The sequence below is a fragment of the Phoca vitulina genome, unplaced genomic scaffold (genome assembly GCF_004348235.1).
Source record: "Phoca vitulina isolate PV1807 unplaced genomic scaffold, GSC_HSeal_1.0 scaffold54, whole genome shotgun sequence".
Lineage (NCBI taxonomy): Eukaryota > Metazoa > Chordata > Mammalia > Carnivora > Phocidae > Phoca > Phoca vitulina.
Genome location: NW_022589757.1, coordinates 5,064,258 through 5,076,989, shown reverse-complemented (window position 1 = coordinate 5,076,989; position 12,732 = coordinate 5,064,258). Strand labels below are relative to the sequence as shown.

Genomic DNA, 12,732 nt, shown 5'->3' with positions numbered 1-12,732 from the left:
TGAGAGCAGGAACACAAGCAGGGGGAGTGGGAGAGGGAGAAGCAGGCTTCCCGTGGAGCAGAAAGCCCAATGTGGGGCTTGATCCCAGGACCCTGGGATCATGACCTGAGCCGAAGGCAGGCGCCCAACGACTGAGCCACCCAGGCGCCCCGACAGTTCTCTTTATAACTAAGCTCTGTCCTTTTGCGAACACTAGCTGCCACTTTCTAACAGAGTAGGCAATTTTAACACTCTAGATCTTGTCAAAAAGATGATGATTTTATAATGGGAAAACCTGTAATTAAGGCTTAGCTCTTGGACAGAGGATAGAAGGGGTGAAGATCCATATCTGATGCCTGGGAAATCAGGCTGAGAGGTGGGATCGATCATCTGGGAGAATTCCACATGCAGCAGGAAATGCCACAAAACAAAGGAGAGCAGAAGCTGCTTCAGTCCTGGCCGAGAACACAATGAGTTTAGAGTTGTCCTGAAGGTAGTCCTTACCCTCTAACTGCCATGCTGGAAGGGCTGGTCCATTTCATTTTAATAAATGCTCTGGCAAGACCACGGCATTGATGCAGTGTTGAGGAATTCAAATATGTAAGGGATATAAAGTGCTTATGCTACATTCTTAGGATGCTGTCGGGTGTGAGGAATGCTGGCTGGATACCTCTGCTCTGCCTTCTCCTCAACGCCAACCCCCTTGACCTGGGAAACTCTTGGACTTTGTGGAATTAACTCTTAGCTCATGTAGCTTGGCCTCCTCATAGGTCATGAGGACTGCTTCCATCATTTGCTACTCTGAGGTTGGAATCAAGACATTAAAGAAAAATCTCCCACATACTTTTATCTGTCCTTGAGACCTAGGGCACACACTCCTGCTAATGACATTCTGTAGTACTTTAAAGCAAGTGGGCTACTTAGAGGGATCTCATTGCACTGAACCGATGGAGAAATAATGCATACAGATAAAAAGCCACTTCTTCTGCCATGTCAGAACTCAGTCATAAAAAATTAGTATGGTGTTTCCGTAATAGTAGGAGTTATGGACGGAGGTTGAGAGGATGTTGGTAATAGGAAAAGTGTCCGTAGGAAACCCCTCCCCCAAGTTCTATTGATGCTGATACAGAGGTAGACGGCTGAGGCATAGCCCATTCAAAGGCCTAATTCAGCTAATACACTGTCAGCCAACATGGGTTCTGATCACCTTGAATGAGCAGGGTTATTCTGGGAAATATCTGTTCCTTGTTTTCTGGCTTTAATGGATGTGTATCATAAGTACAGATTCAAGTTGACACTTCCCAAAATTGCTGTAGATTAGAATTCTAACTGATAGAAATGCTTATGCTCTGATTAGTTTCATGTATTTAATAGAAGAGTCCTAGAATCAAGCTTCAAATCCCTAGTGGATCAGTGAAAATTCATATAAATGATCTAATAAACAGAATAACTTCCACTGAATTCCAGTCACTTTCTTCTCCCTACCTTTGCCTCTCCTCAGGCTCTGGCATGCCTTCAATGGTCATTACTGTGGATATTTTGGGCAGCAAAGAATGTTTGAAATATCACAAACAAGTGATTTCATTTTGCCATGTGATGTTAATGAATATCCTGTAGAAATAAAAGAAGAAAACAAGTTCACAGAGAAGAAGCAAAAATATGAATATCCTCTGGTATTTGACCAGCAAAAGTAAGACCATTGGTTTTGGTTTAGTTTTGTTTTGTCTTTAGATGAACAGACAAGAATTAAACTCTTATGATACTGTGACACTATGCTGGATGTGGAGAATTCAAAGATGAAAAGTCCAGGCCTTTTCAATAATGTCATAGTCCAGTAGAGGGGAGAAATATGTAAACAAAAAGCCTCAGTATAATAGTACTTTTAAGATAATCACAGAGTAGTAAATGGAATGTAACCAAACAAAGAAGACCAAAGAGGCAATTTTGGTCTTCTTTGCTTAGTTGAATCCTATTTAAGTAAAAGCACTAAATAATGAAACACTATGATACATCATCAGGTTTTTCAAGACTTGGGAGTCCAGTGAGCAAGCAAGGAAGACATGGTAGGAAATAGAGCAAGAAAAGTTTATAGAGGCCAAATCACAATGGGCTTCTGTTATAGGCCAACATAAGGATTTTAAATGTTAGAGAAATCATAGTGACAGAATACACAAGAGAAAAAACAGGTCTGAAGAAAAGGATAGTGAGTTTGGTTTGGACAGGTTTAAGTTTAGATGCTTGTGGGACATCCAAATGGAGATATTTAATGAGCATTGAGATAGGCCCATCTGGATGTTGAAAAGAAAACCACAAGCAAGTATTTGAGAAATAAATAGGAAACATGAGGTGACAATAGGATAGGTTACTTTGTAAGGAAGTCAAATAGCTCTAACATTGAATAAGAGTTTGATTCATGGGTTTGCTTGTGTCTCAGGGACATTTGAGCATTGCTTAAAGGTTTAGAGGAGGAGGACGGTTCCCCAGGAGGGCACAGAGTGTTGGCAGAAGGTGTTTTGTGCTTTTGTAATGTTCAGTTCTGGTTTTGATGTGGTTGGATCTTTGTCATAACGGAAGAGATCAGTACTCATTTGAGCTCAACATCAGCAAAGCATGGTGGATAACCTCAGGGGACCAGTCTTACCTGGACTAGCAAAATGGAGCAGACCAGCCCTGGGGAACTGAGTAGATGAGTCCAAAGTGGGAAGAATCAGAGGGGATTGTCTAAAATAAAGTCCTTTAAGGAAATCCCAAGTGAGTCAAAGCTGGAGAGACTCAGTGCCATCATCTAGACCAACAGCTGGTAGAATAAATAGGAACTGAAACTAAGAGTCATAAGCCACACAGAATTTGGATTAAAACAGGAGCAATTTGAGAAAAATCAACAAGGGTTCCAGGGGACTGCCAAAACCCCAACTGAAGTGCTCAAGTTTAGCCAGCAAGAGCACTGGAGAAAAAGTCATGCCAAAATGTGAGCGGTAGAATAGCAGAGCCAAGATGTGGTAAAGTTCACCAAGCAAAGCTGGTCAGTCTCCCTGGGTAATTGCTGAGCCTTGACCATCCATCAACTTAGTACTCAAAATAGTATATTCTAATTTGGTAATATGCATCTCCTTCACTAACTCTGTGAGTTCCTTGAGGATGAAGACCATATTTTGTACCTCTATATATACCCAGTTCTTAGCTTAATGCTTTGCACACAGTTGGCACTCAAAAGATATTCAAGTGAGCAAATAGAGAATGACTTAAATGCAGAGGTAGCATCGTTAGGACTGGTGCCACGGGAGCCAGAGAATCGGGGACCCAGAGAAAGCAGGATGTAATGGATACTAGTTTAGTAAGCAGAGAGAATAAAAGATGTGGGTATGTGCTGAACAGTTTTCCTTGTATCTTTTTATGCAGATGGAAAAAAATGAGCTCAATGTCTTTGCTTTTCAAACGTACACCTCCCAAGGCCTTTGAAGTGGATCATGACTTTAAGTTTTTCAAGTCTCTTTCTTCTCCCAAGGTAGCCTTAAAACAAATGAATGAAAAACAAAAAAATAAAAGAAAGCACTTTGCTCTTGTTTTCCCGAATTTGGATTTCTCCAGGATTAGTTTTCTACTGCTGCTGTTACAAATTACTACATACTTGGTGGCTTAAACAATACGAATTAATTATCTTATAGTTCTGTATGTCAAAAGTCTGACCTGGGTCTTGCTGGGCTAAAATTAAGGTGTTGCCAGAGCTCTGTTCCTTTTCTGGAGGCTCTAAGGGGAGAATCTCAATGCTTTAGTTTGTGGCCCTCTTCCTTCATCTTCAAAGCCGGAAATGTGACTTCTCCCTGACAGTTTTCCTGGGGTCACAGGTCTCCAACCCAGTGGGAAATGTTCTCTGCTTTTAAGGATGCCTGTGATTAGATTGGGCCCACCTGGATAATCCATCTCAAGGTTCCTGACCTTAATCATATCTGCAAAGTCGCTTTTGTCAAGTGAGGCAGTGTAGTCCCAGGCTGGGGGAGGTAGAAATAGGGTGTGGACATCTTTGGTTGCCATGATTCTGTCTATCACACACTGACACACATCAATGCAGAATTAGGAGAGAAATGGGTCCTGCTATTCATTCTATTTCTAGTATTCCTAAAGAGTGGATATAGCATGAGTTGATTTCTTCAAGATCTTCCACACAGTAAACCAAACTTAACCTTCCTAATGTATCTCCCATTATTAACCTACTGTTGCCCCACCCTCTACAAATCAGGCTAGTTGTTGTTTCCTGAGCATTCCTGTCTTCTGCCCCGACAGTTTGTGTGAGCTGTCCTTGCCACATCAATGCTTTTCTCTGTCTCTCGAGTCCATCCTACCTTTGTAATTGACAAAGGATTAGTATCTAGAAATACAAAAGAACTCCTAAGAATCAATAAGAAAAAAAAGACAGTCCAATTTAAAAAAATGGACAGATACTTAAATAGATACATCACAAAAGAAAAAAAAAACATTTGCCAGTAAGCACATGATGAGATGGTCAACCTCATTAGTAAATGTGGACATTCACATCAATAACGTTATGAGATACCATTTTACACCCAGCAGATTGGCAAATATCAGAAACTCTGACTCTATCAAGGGTCAGTGTGCATTTGGCACAATCAGAACACTAATCTGGTAGTGTAAATTGGTAGAACCACTTTGGAAAACAATATGACATTAACCAGTAAAGTTGAAAATAGGTATAGCCTGCTAGAGATATCCCCTGGGGAAACTCTTAAACACATGCTTAGGAGACAGGAACAAAGATGCTCAGAGCAGTACTGTTTGTAATAGCAAAAACCTGAAAGCAGCCTAAATGCTCATGAACAGTATAATCGGTACATAATTATAGCATATTTATAGATTGGAACACTATGGAGCTGTGAATATAAATGGACCAAAGTAACACTCACCTGTATGGATAATAGTTTAATACATGCTACTGAATGAAAAAGTTTTGCTTAAGAATGTATACATAATTATCATTTATGTAAAAGTCAAAAAGAGGCAAAACTAAATAAAATATTGCTTGAGCAAAAATCATATAAGGTGAAATTATATAAATAACAGCAGGAGAATTAAAAGCACAAAATTCAGGACAGTCACTACATTTAAGGGCAGATGAAAAGGACTGAGAACCTCAAAGTTGATGGCATTGTTTCAGTACGTAAAACAGAGCAGTGGGTCCACGGATGTTCATTATGTCATTATTCTTTTACAGTATCAACTTCATATTTGATAAATACTTAATATTTCCCAAATGAAACAATTTCCATAAGCCCTACCTTTCTGTCCAGATAGAACTCAGCTGCTCCCAGAGGACAGGGGGACAGACAGGTGAAGGACAGGATGTGGAGTATGATAGACTTAGGTTTAATCTTAGATAAATTATTTTATCTCTTTCCTCATTGGAAAGCCCCCCAAAGTGTTGTTGTGAGGATTAAGTGAGAAAAATGTATACCAGTTACATCACAGATACTCGATAAATGTTAATTCCGCATTCCCCAACAGGCCCAGTCTCTCCTGCTTTGTGTCTTATAGCATATTCATTTACCATGTTCTCCAGTGAATCAGAGTATTAATATACTTACCTTTACTTCCCACCCACCACTAAGTCCTAAGATTTTTATGGCCAAAGTTATATGCAAGCACATAACAGATACTCAATTTTGTTGAATAGGATTGAAATAGCAGAACCTAAAAATAAAGATTGGTAGATACTTTCAATATTCTCTTCCAATTTGAAGATAAGAAATAATCTTTTAAAGTAATTTAACTGAAGCATTAAATGCATTTTGGGAAAATTTTAGCAAAGTTTTAAAGCTCTTGAAACAATCAAGTGCCCCAAGGATCACCTTCTCCTTTGCACAACTTGGTCTTCTCAACTGGTTGGTAAAATAGCAAAATTTTAATGCTAAAGTTGAGTTAAAACACCTTTTTCTTAGGAATCTCTAATTTTTACCAGAATCTTGTTTTGCCCATTACTTTTCTTTCTCAATTGTATAAAATGTATTCATTCACTTCTTTTTTTTTTATCATTCACTTCTTTTTGAGGTACCATTATCAGTAATAATAATACAATGATACTAATTCTTATATCTAAGTAGCACCGTGCTATATGTGTATTTCATTTGATCCTCATAAATAGTCAATAGGGGAAGAACTTGCCCAAGATCATTCAGCTAATAAGCAGCAGAGTCAGGATTTGAACCCAGGAATTTTGCCACTGAAGGAATGTGCCCTTTGCATTAAACATTCACTCCTGTGTTTTGCAGATTCGAAGACGGGCCTTAGAAGGATTCCTGATGGAAAACAGAGAGGCAGGGATTGTTTTTGGTTCTCTGCCTATATATAGGGTGAGTTGGAGGTTTCTAAGACTAGAGTAATTAGAAAACAACAGGGAATCTGACATCTCATTCCTGACCCTGGGCTACCAAACAAGGTTGAAGAAAATCACATCACCAAGCCAACGGCTGCTTCTATGAGCATACTGTGTCCGATCCCCAAGAAGTCTTTAGTTCTCTGTGTCCATGGCCTTGATCACTTGTCTCTGCCAGTCCACATTAAACACCACAAGAAACGATTTCAGACTCTATCCTGGCTCTTCACCACCTACAGGACAAAATTCAAACACTTTGAGCCTGGCGTACAAACCTTTCATAATCTGGCCTCTGCCTGGACTGTCTGATCTCATTTTCTACCACTTTCCCCCATGTACCTTACACTCCAGCTATGCCAAATTCCTTGCCATTTCTTAAGCATCGTTGCTCTTCCCTCTTCTGTGACTTTGCCAGTGCTGTCTCCCTGTCCAGAAGTTCTTCCTTAGTACTCAGTACTCACCCTTCCAGTCTCCACTCCAGATAATCTGTTAAAGAACTAATTAAACCAGGAATAATAAACTGAAGATGAAATATTTCAACTTTATCTTATTATTTTTAAAATGCTCTCTCTCCTTCCCAAGAACACATTCATGATAACAGCAGCAAAAACTTAACCTACAGATGATGCTAAGGGCGAAGTGTCAAGAAGGAATAGTGGGCATTTGGGAAGGGGGGCATATTTTAAAGCAGTTGGACCTTTTCGTTCCCTATTCTCCACCCCTGAATTCACACTACAGAAGTAATTGCCTGAAGTATGTCTTGCTAACTCTTTACTTATGGCTTCTAGGTACAGAGCCCCACCAGCCTAAGATTCCTTCCACTCATTGGCTCAGACGCACAAAGGGAGTCTGCAGATGGCATTCCAGGAAAAAAGAAGGGGGTTCATGTTCAACATGAAAAAGTCAGTACTCAGAATTCCAGAGTGGATCTCCTTTCTGTCTGGGGATTGTTAACAATTGCTTTGTTCCCAGAGACATGCTGGGCCTGAAATTATCTCAGTTCATACTCTTGTCATGAATATTCCCAGATGCATGCATTTTAGCTCAGTGAGATGGAAATCAGGAATTTGTTGAATGGAGACAAAAATCAAATAGGACCTTTGAACCTGGCAGATGAAACTTTTCCAGAGCTAATTTAAGACTTAAATTCACTGCCTAGTTTTAAAACGCAATGTGACATACCATCTCTGAGGGCTGTGTAACCATCCTTGTACCTGCAGGGTAGAACCATGATATCATTAAGTTTCTGGCTCACCAGCTAAGTCAAGTGTTTTTATGTGTTAAGAAGAGTAGCTAATATACAACGTTTTAGAGTTTATGTAGCATTTTTATAAGTGGTTCCCTTCATTTTCACAATAATTACAAAGAAAAAATTGGGAAAAAGTGGAGCCTAACCAGAGGGTAAATGACTTGCCAAAGATCACATAAGAATTAAATGATAAGCTGAGATCCACTCTGATTCTAAATTTCATGCTCATCCCTTTAAACCATACAGCCTAGAAAATTCAAATGCTCTTACTCTTCTGCTGGCTCTAGGAAGCTGGTAAGGGCCCAACTTAACCTGCAGCCATTCATCCCATTGTTAAAATAGATCAAACCTTAAGGGATCTAACATAGGGTACTTTTTGTAAGCCTCCACCCCATGAAATCAGACTAAAAACAGAAAGGAGCTGGTTCTTATTGCCTGTGCCTAATGCAACAACAGATAACAATCACAGCCACCACCACAAAAAGCTGCTTTATTTAATTATGGAGAAAACTTGAGCATCATTCTGTCCTCGGGCACATAATAAGAATATGAATACTTCCTGTTAATCCGCAACTCTACTAAGAATTGTTGGCAAAAGAAGGGTTTTCTATAAAATAATGTAATTTATTTTTAATTGTTTTAAGTAATCAATGAGACACAGTGGTATCAATAATCCAAAACTGCATGCCTGGGTGGCTCAGTCAGTTAAGCGTCTGCCTTCAGCTCAGGTCATGATCCTGTGGTCCTGGGATCGAGTCCCGCGTCGGGCTCCTTGCTCAGCAGAGAGCCTGCTTCTCCTTCTGCTTCTCATTTGCTCTCTCGAGCTCTCACTGTCTCTCAAATAAATAAATAAAATCTTTTTAAAAAATTTAAAAAAAGACACATGTGGCTATCTTCTTTCTGTCACTTAGTTTGTACTTAGAAAATGTAAAGTATATTTAATATCAGATGAGGCAAAACAAATAAGAATGCAAATACAGGCAAAAAAATTATATGAACTCTAAAACCCAGAACAGTCTTTTGACTATCTGTTAGTTTTGGATTATTTATTTACTTAAGATTTTATTTATTTATCAGCACTCCAATAGCCACATATGTCTTAAATGCAAGAGGGAAGACAAAAATGGAATTAAAAATTAGTCATGGTTAATGTACATAATGAAGACTCTACACTTAGATAATCAGAAATTGATTGCACTATGATTAGTTTTATCAAAGATCATGAAATATAATAAATTATTTGTCCAAACGCAAAGGAATTTTTTATATATCTGTTGTTTTAATAGATGTTTTATTTTCTTTATCACTCTGCGAGATCATTAACCATACAAAAAGGGCAAAGGAAGTAGATATCTCCATTTGCCTACAGAAAAGGGACCACAAAACCATAATTAAAAATTTTCCTTCTGGTTTAATGAAGAAAAGAGTTAAGTGTAGTGAGGGATTAAAGTCTGTTTCCAAAATAAAATTAGGTCATTTTCAGAAAACTGTGCACTTTGCAAGATAACAATAAATTCTGGAAACTGGCATAGATTAAAGAATCACTATGTTGATTGTCTGCAATTTTAGGAACCCATACAGCCTAAGTGGGAAAATAGTGGATGAAGTCAAATCAATAAATACCCATTAAATGCCTATTTTCATAAAAAGCACTTCCAGGAACCTGGGCATAAATTTACCTCAGAAAGTTTAGTGTTCAAATTCCAATTTTGTGAAACAAGCATGTACAGAATACCTTGAAATACCTACTATGTGCCCTGCACTGTGCTAGGCACTAAGAAGCCATTTTCATAGACCAAGGAGCTCACACTATAGAGGAGAGAAAGTTCTCTGAACAAATAGTCCAAAAATGGGTATCTTAATCTCTTTGACATTATTTTTAAATAATAGAAATGCTGATTCCAACTCTCAATGTCTTTAAGTGGTTTGTAAATCCCTTTAGAATTAAACAAGTTACAGAATATTAACCATAGTACAGGAAAACATACATCAGGGCATAAGTTTATACAGTTGACCCTTGGACAACACAGGTTTAAGCTGTGAGGATCCACTTATATGCAGATTTTTTCAATAAATACAGTACAGTACTTAAGTGTATTTTCTCTTCCTGATGATTTTCTTAATAACATTTTCTTTTCTCTAGCTTACTTTATTGTAAGAATATGGCATATGTACTAATCAACTCTGTATGTTATCGGTAAGGCTTCCAGTCAACAGTAGGCTGTTAGTAGTGAAGTATAGGGGAGTCAAAAGTTATACATGGATTTCCTACTGTATGTATTGATCAAGGGTCAACTGTAGTTCTTTTTCTGTTTAAATGTGGGAAGAGAGTGGGAGAATATGAACTCTGTGACATGTTCCATTTACAAAACTGTGGAAGCATATCCGATAACAGAAAAACGGTTAAGTGAAAGATGGTATACAAGATAGCAGACTCTAGCTTTTCAAAGAATAACAGAAAAACCCTCCCAGTTTTATTTCGGGTGAAAGGGGATGTAAACTATAACTGAGTGATATTGCTAGTGAAAATGGCTAACATTTGTTTTTAAATTAGTATACAGGGTACAAAACTGAACGTTCCATATGTACTCTTTTCAATCAATCTTCGTAACATGGAGGTAGTTAAGATTATCATCCCCATCTTATATTCAAGAACACTGAAGCACAGAGGAAAAGTAATTTAAGATCCCCCAAAGAAGTAAGTTAATAGAGCTGGGATCTAAACCCAGCAGGTTGACTTCAGAGCCGGGACACGTAAATACAATGCAATGTAATTCAGAAGTAAGTAAGCTGCTGGGCCTCCCCTGGTCACAGTAACTGGATGAGAGTCTGCAAATAATGAAAACTGAAGGACTCTCCCTTCCCACCACTCTCTGTTCCCTCACCCTAGTTCATTTTTCTTCATAGCTGCTGTCACTACCTGACATTACATTCTAGAAAAGCTCATTTATTTGCAATGATTCTTTCCCACTAGAATGTAAGATCCACAAAGGCAGGTACTTTGACTTATTCTCTGCTGGAATTCCAGCGTTTAGAACAGACTGACACATAGGTCACACACACACACACACACACACACACACTTGCTGAATGGAAGAATGAATGAGACCAAAGAAGGGAGGAGGGTGCAGGAGGAAGTGGGGGAGAATGAGGATAGAAAATTAAAGAAAGAAACATGAGTGCAGCTTGGGAAATTGCATCAGTTGGTTGGTGGATGGATGTGGGGAGCTGAGTTTCCCCCCTTGTGTCTCAGAGGGAAAGAGTGGTCAGGTTACCTGTAAGTGTTCAAGCCTAAGAGACCTTTAGGTGGTTGAACTTGGAACTTGGGGCTCATTCTGTCTTTTTCTTTACCTTGAACTCTCTGTGTTTCCTCACCCCTTTTTTCATCTTTCTTTCTTCTTCCCCATAATAGGCCATAAAACCAAATCGATATGTACTGTAAATATTAGCTGAATATTATGGACAAAATTTCTGAATTTTTAAACTAAAAGAGTTTAACTTTTTATATGTATGTGTTTCAAAAATAACCAATTCAAAACTCATTTTCATTTCTCATTTGTAGGATCATCACTTGATTTTATTTTCCTGTAAGTCAATGGATTCTGATGATATTAACATACAATATCTCTATGCCTTACAATGACCTAGCAAACTTCTCTAATTTGCTTTGTTTTAACCCAACCTTTAATAGACTGGGCAGTTGAGTCCCAGCATGGATAACTGCCCAGTCTAGTAGTTAGTCTAAAGCTTGTGCTCTTCCATCACACCCCTCTGGAATGCCACATTTTTATCCTGGAGGCACACAGGATAGTTAAGTAAATAATGGTACTTTCTTACTAGGAAGATTAAAATCTCTACAAAAATAGTGGTGCAACGTGACTCTGAAAAATTGCATTATCATATAATGCCAGTTACTAACTGATGTTCCCTTTTTTTTTCACAGATGTCACGGAGGAGAAGTCTGAAAAGACATTTAGTCCCACAAATAAATCTGGCTTCTTCCTTCTTCCCATTCATCTCCAAGTGAAGAGAGGAAAATTAAAAGTGGCTGCTGTGGCCTGAGCTGCACATAAAATGGCAAGATCTGAATGACACTCCAGTCTTAATTTCAGGATGAAAGTGAGGGTCCACCAGACACTGTCACCCACATCTGTATCCTCGGGCCATCCTATCGATGGAGAAGATCGCTCAGCTCTGAACAAGCAAGCAGCAAGCAGCCAGGTGTCTAATTTCTTTCATACATGGAAATCCATTTAACAACTAGGTAATGTTTCTTGTTTACTGTCAGCAAAATGACACATAGGGAAACAAAGAAAATCAATAGCATTAGTAGATCTAAAATAATATGGTTATCAATGATCAGCTTTTCGCCTCCCCCCGCCACCCTTGTTCACCCTAATTCATAACCAGAATTATTATCCAAATATATGCAGTAAGAGGCAAATTACTATGCTATGTGTTATACAAAGAAAATTATTAAAAAGAAAAATGTGCCGAGCAAGCCTCTGCCTCTTTGTCTTCTTCATTTAGGGAAATGTCATATGGAAGACAATGTTCAGAGTTTCTTAGATTAAGTTAGAAGTTATTTACATTTAATCTAGAAATGACTCCAGATAAAAAGAATTTGAATGGTTATATGAACTTTCTGGGGTTCATCTTTTGTTTTTAAATTTTTTTTTTATTAACATATAATGTATTATTTGTTTCAGAGGTACAGGTCTGCGATTCATCAGTCTCACACAACACACAGTGCTCACCATAGCACATACCCTCCCCAATATCCATCACCCAACCACCCCATCCCTCCACCCCCCCACCACTCCAGCAACCCTCCGTTTGTTTCCTGAGATTAAGAGTCTCTTATGGTTTGTCTCCCTCTCTGGTTTCATCTTGTTTCATTTTTCCCTCCCATCCCCTCTGATCCTCTGTCTTGTTTCTCAAATTCCTCATATCAGTGAGATCATATGATACTTGTCTTTCTCTGATTGACTTATTTCGATAGCATAATACCCTCTAGTTCCCTCCATATCATTGCAAATGACAAGATTTCATTTTTTTGATGGCTGCATAATATTCCATTGTAGATGATAGATAGATAGATGATAGATAGATAGATAGA

General features: G+C 38.5%; 1 protein-coding gene across 1 annotated transcript in view; it reads left to right on the top strand.

The window, feature by feature from the left end:
• WDR64 (WD repeat domain 64) overlaps positions 1-11,640 on the top strand; it is a 142,171-nt gene extending 130,531 nt beyond the window's left edge. Inside the window, exons 24-28 of the mRNA XM_032389487.1 lie at positions 1,481-1,669; positions 3,379-3,484; positions 6,261-6,341; positions 7,153-7,266; positions 11,557-11,640. Of these exons, the coding sequence (XP_032245378.1) occupies positions 1,481-1,669; positions 3,379-3,484; positions 6,261-6,341; positions 7,153-7,266; positions 11,557-11,640 (574 nt within the window). The remainder of the gene's footprint in view (positions 1-1,480; positions 1,670-3,378; positions 3,485-6,260; positions 6,342-7,152; positions 7,267-11,556) is intronic.
• The last annotated feature ends 1,092 nt before the right edge of the window (positions 11,641-12,732 follow it).